Genomic DNA, 24,178 nt, shown 5'->3' with positions numbered 1-24,178 from the left:
CATATGATTTTTTAAAGCCACACACACAAAAAAAACCATTTTGTTAAATAGTGTATGTTGGATTGAGGAGCTCATAATGACAGCATGAGTCATTCTCAGGGTCAAACTCCTGCTGCTGCTGCTGCATTCTTTTACAAACACACAGTTTGTATCCCCCCTTCGCCCTTCCCATCCATCTCCACGCCTAATTAGCTCGATCCTGGAGTCGTCTCATCGAACCCTCTCTCTTTCTCTCTCTCTGTGCTGTAAATCTGTCAGGCTCACACCTGTCCCCGTATGCACTCTCGCTCTCTGAAACCCATCAAGGTCACCACCATCCTCAGTCTTTCAAACAGGACTTTGCTCTTTGACTTTTTATGACCAATAAAACATGCATGATGGCGCCTCTCTCTCTCTTGTCCCCTGCCCCCGGAATTGCACGGTCCCGTAGTAATCGATTATCTCGCCGCTCAACCACCAGCAGGTGTCAGTAACATCTCGTTCACGTGTGTGGTGTCCGCGTGAGCGGCAGAATCACAGAGGGACAGTTTTAAAAGAGCCATTAACACCGTAACACTCTCGCAGAGAGAGCAGTGAGTGTGTGTGTGTGTGTGTGTGTGTGTGTGTGTGAGAGCGAGAGACAAATAGCTGCTAAATAGCTTCTCTTGGTGATTGCGAGAGTCTAATCTCAAGAACTGTATAAGAATAAGTTTGAGAATTTGTTTGACTGCTTTAAAAACAATTGTTGAAACTTTAATTCACGCTTTTTATCCTTTTCTAATAACGTTTATAACATAAGCAAGTTTTATTATAGGAGCTATCAAGAGTCATTCCTTTACCTTTTTCTCGTTTAGGAAAACTAAAAACTGAGAAACCCATGAGACAGAAAAAATCCCACAGATTCTTTTTCTGCATTTATTATTCATTATATATTATATAATACATTAAATTGCGTAGCTATTCCCATTTCTACGGTCGAGCCGTTACTATGGTAACGATAAAGTATTCAAAGGTGCACCCCGATTTGCAGCGTTATCTTTTGTTACATAAAAGAAAGATTAACAGTATATAATCACAATTCATACACAAAAGGGGCGTGGCTTATCACCGTTTCACCATCCCCCTGTTGCCCTGAAATATTTCGAGCGAAAACAGATCCTCTTTGAATTCCTCGTTACTCTCTAATCTAATTTGAGTACGTCTGATCAGCTGACCCCGGAACGGATTAGAGACGACATTCTGATAGGCCGAGCAGCCCGAGCCGCGAGTCTCAACCTCCTGCTGCTGGTCTGAGGAGAAACAGAACTGGGGAGCATGCAGAGAGAAACGCCCCTCTCCTCATGAGTTCATCAGCGCCGTGCTCTTTCATCTCTGCAGGGCTGAACTGCAGTAAAAAAATATATAATCGGAATCACGCAGGCTTATCTTTATTTTGCTTTAATTTCGACACTCCGTGGGACTCGGCTGACCACACGCTCGTTATCACAATGGAGCATTTGCCTGCATTGTGTGGCAGCTTCTATTGTCACCGATGGGAAACAGGCAGGATTAGGCTCTTAAACTCAGAGTACCACGCACACACACACACACACACACACACACACACACACAGAAAAACAGGAGTGACTCGGTTGACATGAACTGAAACTGGACTCCAATCCAAATTACAATCAAGTTTTTTTCGGAAGGGAAAGAGTAAAACAGTGTTAATAATAATTACTGTAATTCGGACCCAAGGCTGCACATGGATGCCTGTCATTTAGGGATATTTTGTGTTTAATTGTGGTTTGCAATTAGTAGAGAACAAAAATTCTCAGGTTAGCAGGCAACAAGACCGCAGTATCGGCATGAAAGTTTCCATAGTCGCTCGGCTTGAGCAAACTGTACAGACGAGAAGGGAAGAAAGCGGTAATAGTGAAGAAATAAAGTGCCGCCGCATCGTTCTTTTTAAGTTAGAGATTAATCGAGGGTTAAATATAACTGCATGGCAATCAGAGTTGGGACGGAAATTTTAAATATAGCAAAAATAAAGCAGCATTTCTGATGAAACTTTTAGGACCCTTTACATCATGATATACCGATCAGGCATAATATCATAACCAACTGCCTAAAATTGTGTTGGTCCCACTTTTGCTGCCAAAACCGTCCTGACCTTCGAGCAGCAACAGCATTAACTTCTTCAGCAATTTGAGCTACAGCTGCTCGTCTGTTGGATTGGACCACACGGGCCGGCCTTCAGTGTGATTCACCTCACCCCTCATAATTTTATAATATCATAAATGCCTGATCGGTGTACAAAAACACCAGTATAATTATCTGACTGAGGAATTATACGATGCAGGAGTCATAACTGTCTGATAACAGGAAGTGAGGTGATCAGCAACAGTCCTAAATTGTATAATCTCCTTGAGACCAAATGAGACCTAATGGCTTCTCGTCATCCTTCTTTGACCCTTTGATCCTTCTTTTTTCTCTCTCCATCCCTCTCTCTCAGTCAAGTTAAACATGATTCTGATGTACCAGTGACTAGTGTTTCTGTCCCTCTCCTCTCCTCGGATCTGCTTGCTTCGCCCCAGCCTGCCTCTGGATGGTGTTCTCCTAGTTTGGAGGCAACTCTGTGCAGCTGGGGATGGTTTCACCTCAGCGGCTTGAAGATGGATTAGGACTGTAGTTAATGTCAACAGTCTGCTTCACTGACTCAGGAGTACAGTTTGCATTTGATTACAATCATTGCACACCTCAACATCGTTTAGCTGTAATAAATGGACATTCGGTGCCATCCAGATGACAATGAGGTTCCCTTTTAAGTCTGGTTTCTCTCAAGGTTTCCTTCTTATGCTATCTTAGGGAGTTTTTTCTTCAGCACAGTAGCCACCGGTTCGCTCATTAGGAACAACCTTACACTTACAAAGAACAATCTTATTTATTCTTCCTTACCACATTATCTGTGTTAAGCTGCTTTGAGACAGTGTGCATTGTTAAAAGCGTTATACAAATAAAAATGACTTGACTTGAATTGTTGCTGCTCTCGTCACAGAGAGGCGTAATTAGAGAGACAGCGGGGTGTGGGACAGCCTCAGACAACGTCTCTCTCCATCACGTCTCGTCACAGAGCCGTGACCTACTTACAGCATAGCGCTTTTGTTCCTCCTGCTCGACATGAACAAGCGTCATACTCGGTGCACTGGAGCCTAAAACCGACTACATGATCCGCTCTTTGAATGAAGTTCGAAAAAGGTGCATTACCTCCAAATAATATAATAAAATGGATTATTGTGGATTATTTAAGAATTAATGCATAATATAAATAAACAGTGGTATGTCACGTCTCAAGGAATCGTGTGATTGCACTGACGGGCAACAAAGCAGATTCAGAATTTAGAAACCCAGAATGAAAAAGCCTTTCCATTGAAAGTCCTGGATTCAATAAAACTCTCGTTAGCTCCGCTATCCGACCTGCTGCTGAGATCATACGTGAAGGTATATACTATAAAAACAAACGTGCATGTCCCGGCCATTGGAATGATGTAAATGAATCCAAGATGTTGAAGCGGGGCTGAACAAACAGTGGTGTATTGTTGCTCGGCTATGCTGTCTTCTCCCTCCCTCCCTCCCTCTCTCTCTCTCTCTCTCTCTCGCTCTCTCTCTCTCTCTCTCTCTGGTGTTAAGTATTTCCTCATGAAACCTGAAGCTGTGCGACTTTCACTTGGCCTGGATTCAGTCAACAGCACACACAACCGACCGGAGCTCTCCTGCAGCTCACTGATTGCAGTATATACTGAATCCATCAGATGTGAAGAGAAGGAGTGGAGGAGACTGATCCCTGGGCCTCAGTGGAGAACAAAAGAGCCGAGTTTAATGTCCATGAAAATTATCCTTCTTTTGCTAAAAGCAGCGTGTAAAACCGACTTCAAATCTACTCGCCAACCAATTAAACATGTGAATTCAATATTTACGTCATATGACGCATCAAACATCTGCCAAATTGGAAAACGAATTTATTTCGCTTCCGCCCAAAACACCTCGAACAACTTGAACATTGGAGTGTCGCCATATGTCAAACAAATGTCATGTCAAACATCTCTGTGGCAGATTTGCCCAGTTTCACGTGTGCTCTTTGTCCTAACTTGCTGTGATGAAATCGCAGATGCGGTAACGCACATGGTCTTGATAGGGTTTGATACCTCTCGTACAACAACCAAATAGTGTGATGTGGCCTGATAAAAAAAAAAAAAAAAAAAAAATTTACATTTTCTTCAAGAATGACACCTCGTACGTATCACAAGTACATGCAAGTCACCAAAAATGAGTGCTTGGCCCGCTTTGGATTGTTGCAGCTACATTTCTGTAAGAGCGAGTGTCATTTCATTGGAGGTCCATAATGAAATCTACGATGATGCACCAAAGTAATGTAGCTACGTGTTCATTGCTGTCTATTAAAAAAACATTTTCTATCGTCATCTTTCCATTCAACTTCTATTAACGAGGGCAAGAAAACTTGGGATGGGGGGAAAATTTAACCACTGAGTATATAAAATGGCAACATTGGAGACTCTTTTTAGAAATGTTGTCCAAACAAAAATTCCTTCAGAGATTACGGGTCTGTTTTAACACCTTGTACTTGTTGTATGTTTATGGTTTGGTAAAGCTACCAAAAATCAACTGCTTGGCAACTGCCCCTTTGTATTGCTGCTTGAAGCTATATTTCTGTAACCCATTTAGCTACCTGTTATGTTTATTGTTAACAGTAAAAAAATGTTTGAGTCTAATCATCATATTTGCTCTTAGTTTCTTTCAATGAAGCCAAAAGAAATTTCACTTCGTGTGGGAAAAAGTTACTCTGAGTGTTATAAACTGCCAAAACTGGAGACATCAGGGTTTATGCTGGTGAAAATAAATCTAATAAGAATCAAGAATTCGTTGGCACTGTTGAAACAAATCTGTTGAAACAAATCTATGTTCTCACAATAATTTACATATGACCTCTAAACATGAGATAATAGATCAAAAAAAGAGTCATTTCATTTTAGCCCCCAGGATCCGATCCGAGCTGTTTAGGTAAAATCCAAGCCGGTGTGATTGCGATTGGTGGACATTCTACACCTAGCCGATGCTATGAGATGTGATCTGACGCCAGATACACTCGGACTCACATTCTTCAGTTCTGTTAAGATCTGAATCTGTCAGCAGTGCAGAGCACCCGCACCGTTCACAGGTATTTTTTTCGAAATACAAACTATTTTTATGATGTGATAAGATTTGCTCGATCCTGGTTGGCCTTGAACTCTATGTGTTTGGAAAAACGTAACAGAAATGGCACTTTGTACTATTAAAGTCACTTAAGTCTGTCTCCAAAAAACTCCAGGAGCCGGCAAAGTTAAATCCGCTAGTTAAACCGAGAACCGTCTCGTGTACACGCCTGGAGTTTTTAAGTGCCAGCTCCCTCATCAGCCTTCTTCCAATGACACTCGGAGGTCTCGTTCCATCTACTTCCTCTGAAAGGCCTGGGAGAGCTGCGGGAGTTCATATTGCACAAGCTCAGCGGAGAAAGAGCAGCTCGAGCTAATTTCAATCATTAACTACGTTACGAGATATCCACCTCCCTCCCTCTCTCTCTCTGCACAGACAGCGCTGAAACTCTCTCACTGGAAAAGTCCTTCAATTTAATGGGGCTACAAAGAAAAAATCCTCCAGAGAAGAGCAACAGAAACCATTTCTTATCTAAGAAAGTCCTCAATACGAAAACTCTGGCAGGTAATTTAAACCAATCCTGTAGCTTATTCAAGTAATAACTTGAGTAGCAAACTTGTGTGTGTCGTTCTAGGAAAATAATCAGCCTTCAAAGGTGGTGGAATGACGCCAAAGAATGGTAGTTCCATAAAGTGTTTAATTCACATCATATTTTTCTGTTTATAATGAATGTTTATAAACTGTAAATGTAAAGTTAGTTCCTGTTAGCACTTTTGTTATAACAGCTATAAACAGTCACCAACCATGTTGACACTGGAAACTGCTCCCAAAAATGCTAACCATTTCAATAATTCCCTCATCCTGACAAATCAAAATCCAGAATTTAGACCCTGATATTACACACACTACAAGGTTTAAATACTAGTTTTGTAACATGCCAACAGATGGCAGCACAAGGCTGCACCCACAGTCACAGGAAGCACCAACCTTCATAAGTCAGTATGCCAAAAGACATCGTCCTGTGTACATTGGTGGCTGTGACCACGGGCGTTACCGTGTCTGCAGTTTCATCATGGACAGCAAGTTAGAACAAATTCTGCATGAATCTGGGCAAATCTGCCACACCGATGTTTGACATGATTCGGCAAGTTTACGGCGAGGCTGCAATAAGTAGTTCGAGTGGAAGTGCATCACGAGAGGAAGGCGAAAGATCAGGAGAACACCACCTTCCAAAAGAAGACTTCCAGGACACATTCCAGACGTAGCAGGAACGCTGGGAACGCAGCATTGATGTACAAGGAGACTACTTTGAAGGTGATGGTGTGTAAACGTAGATAAATAAAGGACTTTCTTGTAAACAGCTCGTCTCAAAACTCTTCAGTACCACCACCTTTATAGACAAAAATTTTACGACAACTGAGCTTAGGATTGGTATGTGCTTCTTTTTGAACATCCAATTCCACATTGAGTACCAATTATGTTGCTGTTATAATAACCTTCACTCTTCTGGGAAGATGTTCCTCTAGATTTTGTGGAGATCTGTGCTACAAGGGTGTTAGTAAAGTCGAGTACTGATGGAGGTGAGGTGAGGAGGCCTGGGGTGCAGTCGGCCTTCACATTTATCATTTAATAGGGTTGAGGTCAGAGATCTACAGCAGGAGATCTTCCACTCTAACCCATGTAAAGCATATCTTCTTTAAGCCGGCTTTGTGCACAGGGGCATTGTTGATGCTGGAAAAGGTTTGGGTCTCTGAGTTCCAGTAAATACCGGGAAAGTCAGGTGCACCAATACTTTTGTCCATTTAAGGTACATACAATACATGTGTAAATATTTCAGTTACTACGATTTCATACATAAAAAAAAGTGTTGGCCAGGTCAAGCATATCAGGCTTCACCTGATCAGGCTTTAACGTGTTGTTGAAAGATGCGAGTTCCCATGTGTTCACAGATTTGTGGTACTTTCTGTTATACGTGTGTGTGTGTGTGTGTGTGTGTGTGTATTCTGCTTTGCTTGACATTCTTGATCACTCAGGTGTACTTACTGCTAAAGCAGAAGCGGTTTAATTTCCTCAATTCATCATGTACTGGTGTATTAGTTTAAAATCCCACAATTCATCATGTACTGGTATATTAGTATAAAATCCCACACCTTATCTACCTTATGATTACACATTGCTACAATTCTCTCCTTCTACTTCTGCCTCCTGACAGCTTTATTCCATTTATCTCATCGAATAAATTAAAGCCTCGACCATTCGCGCTTATCAACATCGACGAAGAATGCGACGGAACGATAACGCTCATAGCTATCGCATCTTGTCACTCTCGCTCGCTATCTCACGCTGTGGCATTTCGAAATTCGCACCGGACACATTGTGGCATGTCAGGCAGACGTGGCGGGAGGGGATGCCAAGAAATGCACGTGAGACGGGAATGGAGCGTCTGCTCATGTTACACGGCCTGTGGGAGCATCCGAATGTCAACAAATCTTTTTTTCCTGCATTCGCAAATAAAACAGCCGCAAGGGGGGGACTGAGGAAGACAGGGGTGTGTGCAGTGTCCTTGTGCAAGCTACTGTCACTAGTCATCCTTTAGCACTATAAGGTAAGAGAGAGAGAGAGAGAGAGAGAGAGAGAGAGAGAGAGAGAGAGAGAGAAAGCTATGCATGACTCAAACATTAACAGCAAGCATTTTAATTATATAAAAATAGGAGTTTCTGATCTTCGACTTTTTAATGACATACGCCCACACAGACCTGTTCTGTAAAAACAGCAGCCAGAAACTCCCCAATCGACCCTCCAGCACCCACCAAATAAAAGCATCAGCTGCAAACTTCCTGTTGTTGAAATGAGCAAGCCTTCGTTTCCACTGACCTCATAAACGCACAACAATGAGATTAAACATTGAGCGGTGCTCGGCGAGATGAATCTCCTCGGTTCGCCATCGTTCTTCCGTTCGCTCCGATTTAATCTGGTTAACTGGAAGCAGAGCGAGTTTGGTAATAATGAGGTAAATTGATTCGTTCTGTTGGGGCTGCACAAGAGCTTACTTTATTACCAGGCTGGAGAAAAAAAAAACACTGTGCAGTGCCGTGCGGTGACTGTGGGAAATAATACGGCGTAAAAATGTGAATACGAAGGCAGTTTTCTAAGAATCATACCTTTACAATTACAATTTATAATACAATTCAATGTTCATTATTATGTATTATTATATAATAATGATTATTTGCAACAATATTATAAATTTTTTTTTCACTGATGTAGTGTTAGATTTTTTTTTTCCCGACGTAGCACTAAAAGGCCTCATCATAACCTACGATTACGAGATTAAAGTATGAAAATAAAGAGAATAAATCGCAATATTTTAAGAAAAAACTTACGATATGAAAATAAAGTCGAAATATTTTAACCCTGGTATACCATGAAGTGTTTAATTGTTCATATATTGACAGCAATTTGCCAGGCATTACAATATATTATTAAAAAAAACGACATTTCATAGTTTTTGTCCGTTTCTAATTATGTCCATTGTCATGGAACATCCATGTACCAAGTCATGGTTTACATCAGAACAATTTGGAATCTTAACCTAATGATCTATTTTGCAAAGTTAATTATATATGAAAGAAACTAAAACACTGACACTCGAGGCTCCTTTCATAAATGTCTCCAAACAAAAAACTTGACCTTATCAGTGAAGACTCTTTGATGTGAAATGAGCCGTTACTATAGAAACAATTACGTCTGCACTACTCCTGTTATATAACTATTAATCGACACTTTCTAATCAATCAGATTAGAGTCATATACGATATCGATCCATCAGGCTCACAGACTGCTCGAATAAAAACACCACACAACTCCACAACTTTGAGTGCTACATTCATACTGAGAGACTCAGTGGAGAACAGAAGGCAACACAATCAGCATGTAAGTCGATACGCAAACTCAACAGAAGCGTCCTTTCTACTAGACTGTAACACAACTCTCGGAGATGCGACGTCTGGGCTAATGAGCCTCTCAGTGCCGTGGGGTCCTGAGGTCAGGTTAAACACAGACGCCATGTTTTAATCCTCTGTAAACCTGTAATCATCCCTCATGGAGGGAGAGGTGGATTATAAGATCGACTTAATAGAAATGTGCACAGTTTTGTGTATTTAACACCCAAACTGTATGACGGAAAAAAATTCGCACGAGTTCTTGTGACAATGGTAAAGCTGCAGTTTGTCATTTTTTATGGGTATTTCTGAACAATCATTTCAAAGGTTTCGGAGAGAGCTGAAATAGTTTCCACTCGATTTAATAGATAACAGTAGCTTTAGATTGATATTTCAGGTTTTGCTTTTTGCTGGCCTGGAAATTTGCTCCATCCTGGTTTTTTCTTTACAAGGACACTAAATTGAAATTTCACAAATGTATTCAATTTAATTTGCATAAGCATGAAAATTTGTAGCACGTAAAACTTACAAGCCGCAGCTTTAAAATTTGTATGCAATACCTAAAACGTATACTCTGAACCATGCTGCCTTTTCTGATTGGTCGTTATATGACCTATAAAAGATTAGAACCGACACACCTCCCGTTTGACCAATTACAGCACTTTTTTTGAAGAAGAAGAAAGGTTACAAACCCGATACGCCTTATCAGCTCTGCTACCTAAACATGTGAAGAGGAAAAAACACATGACTTTAGCGGACTACAGGAAATGAAGGACGGTGAAGGGAGTTTTTCCCTGCCACAGTCCCCATGGCTGCTCATCAGGGATAAATGTACACCATTCACCTCGACTGTTGATCTTTGAGACAATGTCTGTTGTGAAAGTGCGCTATTGAAATAAACTTGACTTGATTTGACTCTTATGACCAGGGTTCAGAGATCTCAGAGACGGGACTTTCGTTTGTCCCAGCTTGTGCAACAAGTCAGTTGGTATTAAAACAATGCCGAAACTAAGCGATTAACTCCGTCACAGATTTCAACATTCTACTTTTTTATCCGTTACATTTAATGTTGCTGAACAGCCATGGATTAAAGCAGCTCATCAGCTTATCATGTATAAACATAAACTCCTCCGTTCCTGAGATGTCTGAAAGCTATTTTTGGAATAAGTTCTAGCTGCCTGTTAAAAACACAAAGACACTGGAGACTCCTATTATAAATAGCACCTGAAACATCTCACCTGTATAAATGAATACATGCTTTTGAATGGGAAGGTGGCAGTTCAGTGGTTAAAAGGTTGAACTTCTGATTGGAAGATTGCAAGTTCAAATCCCAGTGCCACCAAGCAAGACCCTCAACCTACAACTGCTCTGTTGTATAAATGAGATAACTGTAAGGGCACGTCTACACTAATCAGGATAAATTTAAAAGACGGCGCGTTCTTCTGAAAACTCTCCGCTTCCACACTTTCTTTTTCAACCGTTTTTTTTTTTTTTTCCCCCCATCACCTTCAGACCAATCGGACGAAAGAATTCAGCATTTGAAATTGCAGCAATTGCTTTGTGCTGCGTTCAGCAGGTCACCTGAAAACTTCCCACAACGAAACGCAAGCGTTATGTCTGGGAAACCTACTTCCTGTCCCAGCTGTGGAAAAAAAAAAAGAAAAAAGAACAACACACACAACACGGGCAGGCGACCAAAACTTACTCGTGCTCAATAGTAGCACGTGGAGAGTTGTGTTGTTTTCATGAAGCATTCACAATCGGAGCCATGTGTCTGGCAAAACATTATTTACTTATTTCTCTTCTTACGCAACAGAGCAAATGTTGGACATGATCACGGCGTAATATGTAGCGGAAAAGGGCGGAGCTACTCACACTTGGAATTGAGCTATTGACGTTGCTGAAAGGTAAATATACAGTCACGAGGTAAATGTGTATGAATGTACGTATTAATTCCAGACTGATTTTTCTTGTCGTAGTCGACATGCACGTTTTATTCGCACAATGAGAGGTGCCTGCATTATCGTCCGCAGATGTAGCGCCACTTCAGACGCGAAGGAATGTGAACGGATTGTTTTCATGTTAAACTCTTTCGTTTGGATCAATAAAAAAAAGGCGATCCATATGACTTTCATAGTGGCTCCTTTCTAGTTTCTTCCTAGTGTAGACTTCTCAGACAAACCCTTTAGTCAAACACTGGGGCTTGTTGCTAGGATACACTTTTATTAATACCTCTTATCAATGCTATAATCTTATCAATACCTCGGTATGTCGTGCTCTGCCTTCGCTTTTCATTCTCCTGTTTATTTCTGAATCAGCTCCTTCAAATTCAGCGGAAACCCCAGAAATCTCGCACTGTTGAGTCGTGTTTGAGAAACAGGTCTTTCACACTGAACAAGCACGAACCATGGATTTCGGGTCGTGTCAGGCCGATCGAAGCACCATTTGCTCTAGTCCTAATTTAATAAAATAACAAATCGCTGTAGCTTTAATGCTTGGCCCCCTGCAACTTACAACTCATTAATAATAATCATCGATTGGGTTGAATACTAAAATCATGCAAAAAAAAAAAAAAAAAGATTTATTTCACGTAAATTTTTTTTTTCGAATCAAATCGTTTCGTTTGTTGTGTTGATTTTGAGGCCAGTTCTAACAATAACGCTCTTTTTGTTTCTAAAGTCATGAAATGCGTTGATATGGGCAAAAAAATATTATTTTAGAGTCTCCGGTGATGGTCCAATTTTTGCTTCAATAAAGTCAAGAGAAAAAATACAAAATAACAAATTAATAAATAAAAATAAAAAAAATAGAGTGCTGTGATGGTTATTGTACTTATAATTGGATAAAAAATAACACACAGGGGTGGTGGAAAAGGAATACAAGGGGTTGCTGAGTGGTTAAGATTTTGGAAGGTTATGAGTTCAAATCCCACCACAACTAAATTGCCACTGGGTCCTTAAGCAAGGCTCTTAACCCTCAACTGCTCGATTGTATAAATCAAATAAATGTGGATAAGAGCATTTGCCAAATGCGGTAAATGTATAAAACCAGAATGATCCGGATTCATATTTCCTCAAGAATATAAGAATCATGCAGCCCCATTAGTGTAAAGGAATGAGGGAGGAAAATTTTTTTGCTGGCTAAACAGAGTTGTTTTAACAAGATCAACAAACAAGTCCCCACCCAGCAAACTGGTAATTTGAGTGCTCCATTACTCACTCATTTACTATCAAGCAATCGAGCTAAGCAGATCAGAACGCACATCTCCGTTGTCAGGTTCAGGTTTGATGGGGTTTTTTTGGATGTTTTTTTTGTTTGTTTTTTTTATTTTAAATCAGCTGTGTAACTGATTATATTTCCGTGCACCACGGTTGTGAAAAGATGAAGACACAACAAAGCGCTGCAGGTCGGCGTCGTACAAGTACACACACGACTCGCGAGAGCTTTTTTACACTCCTTCATCTGTGCGCTCTGTGGGTTATGGAGAGATCTTGGACAGAGTTCAGTCAGGAAAGTAGGACGCTGTTAAAAGGGGTTTTCAGCGAAGGCTGCGGAGATAACATGGACATCCAATTACAGTTTGAGCGAATTCCTGAAATGCCTCAGCACAAAGCGTACCTGTCAGTCCTGGGACATACAACTCCCAAGTTTTTTCCTGAAGTAGCTAATCACACAGATCTAACCAGGCTAACATTATGATTTTGCTGCAAAACTTCCCATGCACAAAATACTTTCTTCAATAAGGAATGAAACAGTGTGATAAAGTGGAGCTAGTCTTGCTACCTCAGAATTCTTTTTTCTAAATAATACTTTTACACCAGAGAGATTTATCTGAACTAACAATCGCATTGTCTACAGTGCACATTTTATCCATTTATATCTACATTTATAGTAGCTGTAAACAGTTTTTCCCCCCCTCACTGGCTACTCGAAAAATCAATAAAAAAAAAAATCGTAGAAAGCAACTCGTAAACTTTTCAGTTTACAAAGGAAAAGCTTTCAGGGTTAAATTCTGGTTTCCAAAAGCACTAGGACTGGAGACTCCTTTCATAAAATGTCATGTGATGCCTCATTCACCGATTACACGAGTTACTATGGAAATGATAACCAGAACAAGCGCATTAATGTAATCTTTGCAATTTGTGGCATTGGTTCTGACTAATCAGAATCCGGTATTTTTTTTCCAATGTGGTATCAGCAAGAATGATGCAAATAATGCTGCCGATCCTTAACGATGCATCATCGTGCTAACAATATTTTGTTGTAATATATTGTATATTTGGATTAGCCGGTCACATCAGGGTACACTAACCTCCCCTTTAAATCTTACCAAACTTGACAGTAGCTTGAAGGTAGCATAATTAGACAGGTAAATGCTGACGACATGCTGGATTGTCGAACTTGACGAGACTAATTTACATTTAAGTTAAAAGCAGAAAGTGGAATTTCAGGCATCTGATTTAATGACGCAATGCGTTTCTATATCCTGCGTTTGCAGACAGCTAGCTAATCCCAGTTATCAAACCCGTAAAGAATTTTTCTTTATTACAGAGGCATAAATAATCAAATATTTTCAACATCTTTCCCCAAAAAAATACAGAGGTATTAGCCAGGACTGGTTTATATAAAAAAAAATAAAAAATAAAAAATAAAATAGATACACAAGAAAAGCTCTGAAACGAAAAGAGATTTTCGGGGTAGAGTGAAAAAGTCATTCACACCCAATAATTTAGCAAAATTCAAAAAAAAAAAAAAAATCAAAAGGTGCCACATCAAGGTTGCTGGATTACGGTGGCATTTAAATTATATTTACAAGATTGCTGGAGCTAATTACCCGAGTGAAAGAAAGAAAAAATAGGTTGCTGAACTTTGTCTGAACTGAAATGAAAAAGAACAAGTCTAATACTAAACGGTCCCAGTCCACTGAGAGGAAAATGTTTCATTAAAGCCTGTCCTGGCATTTTACATCAAACCAAAATGATCAAGTTCGATTTTCCCCTCACGCGCCTTTTTATCACGAGCCTCATACAAACGTCACCCAAGAGTAGACCTCAGCCAAGCATCGAACCGCCCGAAGACTGTTTATAATCCAGTTACAAAAAGCTGAGCAAGCCTGGAGGAAATCTGCGTGGTTATATAACTCACAGGGATAAACCTCAGCTTTACAAATAAGCAAAATGAAATACCGAGCACCCAGAATGTTGGAGCAGCACTCTCTAAAGCCTACTGAGATTTGGCTGGGATGTGAGTGGGGCTAATGGAAAAGAGTAAAAAAAAAAAAAAAAAAAAAAAGGAGCCTAAAAGGTTTCGCAAGACGTCCTTATCAGCTGGGCGGAAAACAGAACCCCCACTAGTTTCCAAATCGTTTGTGATAACGGCACTCTGACACATCAACAACTTTGAAAATAAAAGCAGTTATATGATTGGTGGAGAGATAAAATGATTGAGGGGGGGGGGAGTGTTAGAGAAAGGGGAGGAGGAAAAAAAAAAAGATTTAGAAACAAGCCCAATGACGAATGGGTTCAGGTCTAAATGGGATGACGTTATGGCTCCATTCTCGGCGGTGGTCTTGAATACCCTTTCCTCCTTTGTGCTTTGAACAATGCGGATGGACAGATGGCCCCGGTCTAAACCAGAGGCACTCAGCCACTCTCAGCCCCCCCAAAGACAACACACAACCCCATTTCCCATCAATATGGAGTACACCAGGGTGGGGGTGTAGGTCTTTAGAGCCTTCTTGTGTTCTAGAGCAAAATTCATTTACACAGCACTGGACATAATAGGTTTGGCTGAATGTCTCTAATATGCATGAAAACAAGTCTTTTATCGAGTAGTATTTACATTACAGCGGTTATATCAAGGACATTGTGACTTCGCCAAATAATGGCAGAACCCAAAGGATATCTCATCCCATCTACTGTACCCAAGGCCTAAAAAGTACTTCTTCACATACCGCTATTTTCCCCTAGAACATGTCACTTTTATTCAGCCCTCTATAGTATCTGACTGCTCATATTCTTCTTAAAATTTTTCTCTAGTTTTACCCCAATGCTAAAACACTACCTTCATTTTACTCCTCCACCTTGTACAACAGTCTGAAATTGTTCCTCTACTTAAACCCCAAAACAAAGAAGCTACCTACAGACCTTCTATACCACTGACAGGTGGTCTCCTTTTATTTTACACCATGTCCAAAACGGAACCAAAATCTCAACAGTCTAAAAGGTCATTGCTTGGGTCAGTGAGACAATAACAAAAAAGTCAAAAGGGGTGAGTCATGACAACCTGATTAATTTCTCAATGTCTCAGTCAGCGATTACTGAATCACAAGCTTGGACATGCGCAAGCCGTAAAAACAGATACATACAAACCCAGAAAGAGGCGGGTGATGGATTAACGGATTTTCAGATTAAAACCAAAAGCTCAACAGGCCTAAGACAAACCAACTGCTCGCTTTAGTGGATTTTCTGTGTCGGGCAAATGTGTCTCCACTTGACAATCTTGAAATACACAAACAAAAATCCCTACCAAGGTAAAACTAAACGAATGGCAATCCAGACCTCCAGCATTCCATCTAATGTAAGACAAAACAATCCATCCTGCAAGACAAGCCAAAAGTAAAAGCTGCTTGGAGAGTAATTTCTAAAGCAGAAACCTCTACTCAATCCGTTTCGCTCGATCGGGTCGAATTAAAGGACACGAACCACAAACCCTGTTAGAGAACTTCAAAATAGATCTGATAATATCATTCCCTCATTTGATGATAGGGAAAAAGGAAATGTATATGCTACAGTCCTCAAGGACACAGAGACCTGAAGTATTATGCTGAGCTCATGGTTATGGAGACATGCGATAAAGATGAAAAAGTAGATGAAAGCTGACCTTGCTGAGATTCGGCAGTTAAACCAGTACTTTGTCTTGATTTAAAACACACCACCCTCTTATCTGCTACCTACCAATTTAACCAAGAGACCAAATGATAGGACTTATCCCACAAAACCTTTCAAGCCTTCCGTATAACCGGAAAAAAAGAATAAAATAACTCTTGCTACAAAAATCTTACCTCAGAATACCAAAAGGTACATGTTACTACCCTTCCATTTTAGTTCACAACCCCAAAACGTACCTCTTTCTACCCTTTTAGTTTACCTCAGAATACAAAGGGACCTCGATCTATACTTAGCCCATTTTAACACCTGCATCTTAGTCCATGTCTTGATCTGTCAGGCTCTTTCATCTAACCCCAGAGCCTGAGAGAGTCCATGTCTATGTTCTAATCACTACATCATATCACAGAGTTCACATGGTACCCGCTCCTACCATTCAATCTAACCCAAAGACCTAAAACACTCTTTTAAACACCCTGTGTTTCTAGTACCCCAGAGAAAAACATCTATTACAACCCAAGCCTGATATCTTCTTGTGCTACTTTATGTTAGCCCAGAGACCCAAATATACCAATACAGTGCCTTACGTTTTACCCTACAACTTAAAACGTTGACTTTTTACCACCATCATCATACCTCACCATCTATTGCCCGAGCCCATTACACACCTCTAAAATCGACTCCATGTCATTTCTTCTTGACCAGAACTCAAACGCAACTTTAATACTTCTTTCTTATACCAGGGCTTAAAGTTACCTCATTATACCCTGAAATCTCAATGATCACAATTCTACCCCTTTATTGAACCCCCGAAAACCAAAAGCCACAGCCCTCAATAAAGGCTAATGATCAGGAACAAAACTCAAACCTCACTCTAATCCCTCAATCATACAAGAATGCTTAAAATGCTTGCGCATGCCTTTCTACCCTTCCATCTTACCACCCGGCTGAAGAAACTACCACTATCTGACTTCATCATGGCTCAAAAGCTACCATTCACTTCTTTTTATCACTTCATGGTCTATAATGCTTCAATTCAGTGGTTTGCTCTGACCTCACTTTCCTCCACTGGAGCTTATACTTCCCACATTGTAAACTTGAGAATGTGGAAAATGGATCAGAGAGACAGAGAGAAGGACGATATCATATGACAGTACTTAATTCAAGCTGGGTATATATTCTTTAGCTATGGACAGAAATTGAAAAACTGTGCTCATATCAGTTTTATGCACTTTTATTTATTTAGTTCTGAATGAAATCTGATCTGAGACAGGCGTAACCAGTCTCCGACCTGCGCGACAGGTGTTTTAGCAAAAACAGAACAAAAAGTGAAGGAATTTACGACTTCATCAATCTCAGAGCCAGATCTGAGAGCCAGAGGCGATGACAAAAAAATGATCGGACAAAACACACTCTTAAGGGAACACATCATCGACCGAGCCACATTGAGTGTGTAAATAATTCCCATCTATAAGTGTGTACTATACGGCCAAAAAGTGCAAATGTGTATCCAGGAGATTTATTAGAGCTCCAACACCAAGTCCATTTTGTACACGGATGCATCTAAATGATGAACTATGAATAATTCCAACCAGCTTTAATCAGACCTCATGAATCAAACGTATTTGATCTTCCATTTCCATGACTACTAAACCCTCCACAAGGTTTTCACGAGTTGCAAATTCCTAACCCGTGCGATCATGCGAGTTTTAAATGTGTAATTCTGCCTCGATGGCACGTCAGCCTGTAATTATTAGCTGGCAGTACCAACACCAGCAAAATCTCTCCAGTAATCTCCAGGCTTGTCCATTCAGCATTAGCAGATGTCCAGTCCAAGTCTGTCCTCTCTGATCATGGCTTTAAACTCAATCTATGACACTGATTCTCAAGTAACGAAAATTCTCAGAAATCCGTACCATGCCACAGTTTATCCTCAATAACATAACAGTGTATCATATCACCCGTCCCTTATCTAAAGGAAAAAACCTTTAACAGCTAGCTATCTTCTGCTACTGATATGGATCCTGTCCAGGCCTCCAGACCCCTAGATCTAAACAAGGTTGAGTATTATCACACTGAGACCCTTTTAAGTCTCTCAGAGCCGCAAATAACTCACAAGAGAATAACAACGTGGGCCAAGAGCATCCTGGTGACAAATACGAGGACCGTGGGATTGTTTTTTACTGGTGAAAAGAAGCTGAAGCAAAGCACCTTGTTGGAAATTTGCATCTTAATAAAACGTAAAAAAAAAAAAAAAGCGCCAATACGAAGAGGAGGTAATTTTCTCGTCGGAATAGCAAGCATGGAAATTTGTATACGTAAGATTCTGTAAAGTCCATCGCTCAAGAGATTCATGAGCTCCGATAAGTGTTTCTGGGTTTGTTGTCTCAGGAGAGCGGTTAGTAACAGCCTGAGGCATGAAGGCCCAATTACAGGGCCATTTAAAACCAGCTCTAGCAAGACCACCTGAGAGGGAGTGCACGCCTTTGTCAGATTATTATTATTTTCGAGACGATTCACAGTGCCAGGGAGTAAGCAATAACCTCGTTCAACTCCAGATTCAAGAGACTTTATGGAGGATCTGTCCTGCTTCTCATCTTCATGCTGCCTGATGCGATTCGAACATCGTTTGCTACATCTTTAAAGCTACACACGACTAAACAAGCAACAACACGCGGAGTTAAACGCTCGGGCGCTAGTTAATCCGACCCAGAGAATTCCCAAGCGTACAATTTCAATTACTTTTATCGCTTTTGAGGGGTGACGGATTTACCAGACAAACAAGATAAATCACGACGGAGGTTATTGAGAGCGATGAGACGTTTACCCAGTAAATTTCATTGCTCTAATTATAGTCTATTACACACACACACACACACACACACACACACACATGCACAAGTCTAAATGATCTTATTTCAGATGAGGCCCAATAGACATCCTTAAAACTTGAAAGCGTTTTCGTGTGTCATGGTCATAAATTGGAATAAAGCGCATGACTTGAAGACCTGATGAATGGTCGTGAGAGAACAACGTAAAAAGGCTTTTCACTCGACTCATGGGAAACGTGATGGTGTAACCCCAGCGTGAACCCAAGCACCACCTCCAATCCATAGAATGTCTGCGGGGTGTGTGTGTGTGTGGCTTTTTTAGTCTGATTCACAGTTTTATATCTCAAAAGAACTGATAACAAATATTAAGGCACCGTAAAAGGCTGTAATAAACCACTGGAATAATATAAAAAGACCTCATTGGGGGTGCGAAAGTGCAATTCCTTTATCATTATAAGCACTTTAAAACATCAAAAGGTTCAGGTTGAATGATATGACATACTGTAGGTGTCAATATAAAAAAAATTTTTTTTTTAATTTAATTACCGCTGCAATTTCTGAAGAAATGCTTATTTGGTTATATCTTAGTCTCCAGTGTCAGAGTAACAGTTCGTTCTGAATTGCATCCTCTCATTGTGTGCACATATTGCGAAACGACAAAGGAAACGTCAGCATTGTCTGGTGCGTTTCTCTGCATTCCTCCTCAGCCCGGGGAGGAAGCTCTGTAGGAGCGCCACGCTCCGCCCGACAGGAAGCTTGTTGACTTTAGTGGGTGGCATTATTATTATTTGAAAGCTGCTGGCATGGTAAAAACAGAAAACAGCATTACAGGTACTGGGAAGATAAGGCAGCGACGTAACCGGAGCAAGAATTCTAAACATCTTTTAATAGTGCAAACATTGTTTCGATGGAGGACAAACTGCAAGCGTTTTATATATTTTTTATAATGAAACTCCCGTGCGGAAAACCACATGAAGGCTTCTTTTGTGATGCGCGTTCATTGTAAATAGCAGCACGAGCTGTTGTGTGTTATATTTAGGTCTTTGCCTGAAACTGACATTTCTTTGTTCGTGACCTGTCGAGTGAGTTTCACCTGCAGGTCGCTCCTCAGAAGTATGCGGTGTTGAATAATTCATTTTCCGCGGAAGCAGCTCTATAACAAGCACGCCTCAATTCATCCAAATCTTACATCGACAGCATTTCCAAGACTTACAATTACCATTGCTACATCCAAGTGATTAAGGGTTAAAGTCCTTGCTCAAATGTCCACTAATGGTAGTTTTGTCGATGCTGGGATTTGATCTCACAACCTTCTGATCTTAATCTTTGAGTTACGAGCAAGAAAGCAACAAAAAGACAGATTATCGACCAAATAACTTGGTGAAACTTGGTGGTGGTAGCGGCGACATCCTGATACAAACAGCATGCTTTTGCAAAATAAAAATAAAATACAAGCAGATCCACAAACCCTAACTTTTTTATGCAAAGCTGCGTTTGGCATTTTAATAGTCTGTTGCTCTCCAGTGATGAGGGGGAAAAAAAGCTAAGAACTTGGTGAAGCATGGTGGGGGTAGCATCATGGTATGAGGCTGCTTCTCTTCAGCTGAGAATAGTGCTTTAGTCAAGAAATACAGTAAAAACCTGCCAGTCTCAAAAGATTTCACCTTTCATCATGACATGATGACCCAAAGCTTGAACCCAAAGTACAAAAATCTATCGAAAATCTGCAGAATTATTTGAAGAAGGCTATGCACAGATCATCTCCTTACAACATGACAAATGTAGAATATTTCTGCAAGAAAAAGGAGAATAAAAACACCTCACAAATTTGGTACACCCATAAAGGTGGGTTTGTGCCCACTACCATCTTGTGCCCACAGTTCTACACTACATAAACAAAAATATCGGGACACCTCACTTTTCCCGCCAAACTCTTTTCTTACTATAACCCTATTAAACACCTTTGGGATGAATGTGAAAGCTGACTGCACCCCAGGCCTCATCTCACCTACATGACTACATGACTAACACCCTTGTAGCTAAATGAATCTTCACAAATCTCATCTTCTTCGAAAAGTGGAGGATATTATAACAGCAAATGTGGAATGGGATGTTCAAAAATAAGTACATAATCCTACAGTCAGGAGTCCACAAACTTTTGTCTATATCATGCAAAAAAAAAGATCAATACCACCAAATAAATGAATGAAGAAACAAAAATCTAAATATTATGTTGCTCATATTTCCTCTATTGAATGTTCAGAGACAACTTGAGCTGCCATCATGTACTCGCCTTAAACATAACCACACCTTCAGACTTACCGGCATTTCCGTTTGAGTAGACAGGCTCGAGTATGTGCGCACGTGTGTGTGTGTGTGTGTGTGTGTGTGTGTGTGTGTGTGTGTGTAAAATCCTGTTATGTAACATTAACTCTTGAAAGAAAAAGAAAAAAAAAAGAGAGTATGAGCGATAACTAAGGAACAGAAGAGTCGGAGGAGCGCTGTTATCCCCTCAGAAGTTAATTATTTTCCTGCAACAGCACATCCTGAAGAGGCTCATCCCTACAGCAGTCTGCTTGGTAACCTTCCTGTTACTATAGACACCATATTACAAGTGGAATTTACAGGAAAAGCACTGAAGGTTGAAAGCAACAAACTCTTAATAAATAGAAAATACAAGGCAGTTCCACAAACCCTGACTCTCTTTTACGCAAAGTCTGGTTTGGCGATGACCATAAAATGTTCAACGCGGTGCATCAGAAGGGGGTTACGTAACCTGACCATACCAGAGTTCACACACACAAGCGATTATACAATCCCTACACAAACAACTTTCAACAATGTTAAATTTTAAAAGCACACCCACACACAAACAAAATAACACCATAAAAATGCTGTATGAATATTCACAAATATGCTAATAGATCGTTCTCTCTAGCGATGAGGAAAAAATGGCTAGACAGCTCGTTGGCTGAGGTCTTGAGTGAACGGATTTCCTCATAAGTTGTTCACTAATGCATTTACACAACAAATGTCGGGGAAAAAAAACGCACATCCTACGTTCACGCCATTTAGTTCTATTCTAAGAGAACGAAGCTTTGGTGTGCATCTACGGCAGCTGAAAGACTGATCTGTATTATTGGAACTTTTTAATATGCCGCGTGTTGACAGGGTTCTTAAACGATGAATAAGGCTCATGGGTTAAAGATCAGAAGGTCAGATGTTTAAGCCCCAGCATCTGCAAAATTAACTTTTGGGCCCTTGACTAGGGCCCTTAACCCTCTCTGATCCACAGGTGCTGTATCACGGCTGACATGCCACTCTGACCTCTAACAAGCTGGGATATGCGAAGAAAGCACTATGAAATTCTGTTATGTATACGTGATGGGGGGTAAAAAATTACATTATTATTTACATTAGTTATTCCAGTGTAAAGACCGTTTCTGTGCACACTTTACCGCTGAACCCTTGCAGGCTGTGAGAGAGCTAAAGCTCCAGCGAGGTGTCCGCTGAGTGAATTTACAGCACAGTACACAACCACAGAGAGCATTAAATCCTCATTAGACCCGATTTTACAGGCCATGCTAATTAGTGCTGTGCCATCTGTACAGCCAGGCTGCTGCGAGATAGATAGAGAGGGAGAGAGAGGGAGAGCGCCGTCTCGCACAGCCATGTGCAAACAAAGCCTTGTGCACAGGGTAAAGCCCGAGCCAAGGTCCGTACGCCGTCTCCAGGGTTACTCCCGGGAGATCAGTGAAGGCATCCCGTATCATCCACTTAACAAAGTTCCTTCACAGGCTGATGAGAATCTGGGTTTGAAATCGTTTTTTTTTTTTACACAAACACACACATGTATTGGGGGGACATGAAATTTGAGGACACGCCTCAATGCATCACAATGGTTCAGTTCACTGTTTAAAAAATTGTAACTTCAAATTGCAGACTTTTTAATGTGATAATTTGTTTTTATTTCAATATTTTATTTTTGAATTTGCTGAAATTTGCCTACAACTGAAATCTGAGCAAGTTTTAACCCTTGCTAAAAAATTCAAAATATACAGTTAACCAATAATAATTGATACGTTCTAGATAACCTAGGTATTTGTGGCTTGCTCTATGTTCACGCCGGAATGAGCTCATGGTGCTTGTTCTTTGACACGTGGGGTGTTACTGTTGTCCCCAATGGGCGTGGCATGTCCAGCGTTTTTGACCATTTGACTGGTGTGGAAAGAAAATGGTGAATAGGTTGGTAGCAAAAGTGGAAAGTGATTTACGCTTCACTTACCGTTCAGTCCATTCGGGATGCTCCGATGGAGGTGGTTAGTTGACAGATCGTCCATAGACCTTCTAATAGCCGTTATTTTGCCCTCGACAGGTTTGTGACCGTGACCGTGATGGTGGTCCGGGCTTCCAGCGCTTCCAGTACTAGACGTACTGCTTCCGTCCCCCACATCCCTTACGTTATTTGTACCCCCGTTCAGGTTGGTCAAGCTGGACTGGCTGTCTATAGAGCTCCTCGACCCGGCACCGTTCCTCTCCTCCTCTAGCATGATGAGTATCTCCTTTAACTCCACATTCTCTCGCATGATGGTCTCCTGGTTCACCTCCAGCTCCTTCAGTTTCTGCTGATAGAATCCGACCTCCTTCCAGACCACGCCGGCCGTGTACCTGCCGAAGCGCTGCCACTCGCGCGACAGCTTTTTGCCCTTTTGCCGGTCGTCATCCAGAAAGCAGCACAGTTCCCTGAGCTCCTGGTTGTCATCCTGCAGCTTCTGGTTGACTTCTTTCAAATTGCGGATCTCGTGCAGGTGAACCTGGAGTCTCCGGTTCACGTCTCGCATCATGTTCCCGTGCTCCACCATTAAGCTGATCCTTTCGCTGTCGACCCTGCGGAGCTTTCGAACCAGCTCATCTTTGCTGAGTCTGAGGAGTTCCTCGTCTGAGATTTTGCTCAAATCCTCCCTCGGGACTTCGCTCACATTTTTTGCCATATTCCTTTTTCCGTTTGATGGATGGATGGATGGCTGGCTCTCAAGGGAAAGTGAAACGGTCTCTAATGATGCCTACATGAATGCAGTAGATCTAAAATTACACCCATGGTTTGAAGATAAAATCCAAGAAGTAGGAAACCTGACAAGCCAAATAACACAGAAAACTCCTCCTTCGTCCTGGAACGTCAGCTCTTCAATATATTTAGGGTGAATTAGACTTTATGGTCATGCATGACCTGCAGGATGCAAAAGAAATAAAGAGGACAGAATAAGAGAATAAACATGTGCCTGAATCACTGCAGTGTATGCAATTTTGGCTTGGGTTGCCAGATTAAGCTGATTAAAACGACGTTAAATCA

The 24,178-nt window shown here is 40.9% G+C and overlaps 1 protein-coding gene across 2 annotated transcripts in view; it reads right to left on the bottom strand.

The window, feature by feature from the left end:
• ccdc85ca (coiled-coil domain containing 85C, a) overlaps nt 1–24,178 on the bottom strand; it is a 37,071-nt gene that overhangs the window by 12,348 nt on the left and 545 nt on the right. For both annotated transcript variants that reach the window (XM_046855360.1, XM_046855359.1), the window contains exon 2: nt 23,114–24,055. In XM_046855360.1, coding sequence (XP_046711316.1) covers nt 23,114–23,819 — 706 coding nt within the window. In that variant the 5' untranslated portion in view covers nt 23,820–24,055. The remainder of the gene's footprint in view (nt 1–23,113; nt 24,056–24,178) is intronic.

The sequence above is a fragment of the Silurus meridionalis genome, chromosome 8 (genome assembly GCF_014805685.1).
Source record: "Silurus meridionalis isolate SWU-2019-XX chromosome 8, ASM1480568v1, whole genome shotgun sequence".
In the NCBI taxonomy this organism is placed as follows: domain Eukaryota; kingdom Metazoa; phylum Chordata; class Actinopteri; order Siluriformes; family Siluridae; genus Silurus; species Silurus meridionalis.
The sequence above is the reverse complement of the archived record's forward strand: the minus strand, read 5'-3'. Positions and strand labels throughout refer to the sequence as shown.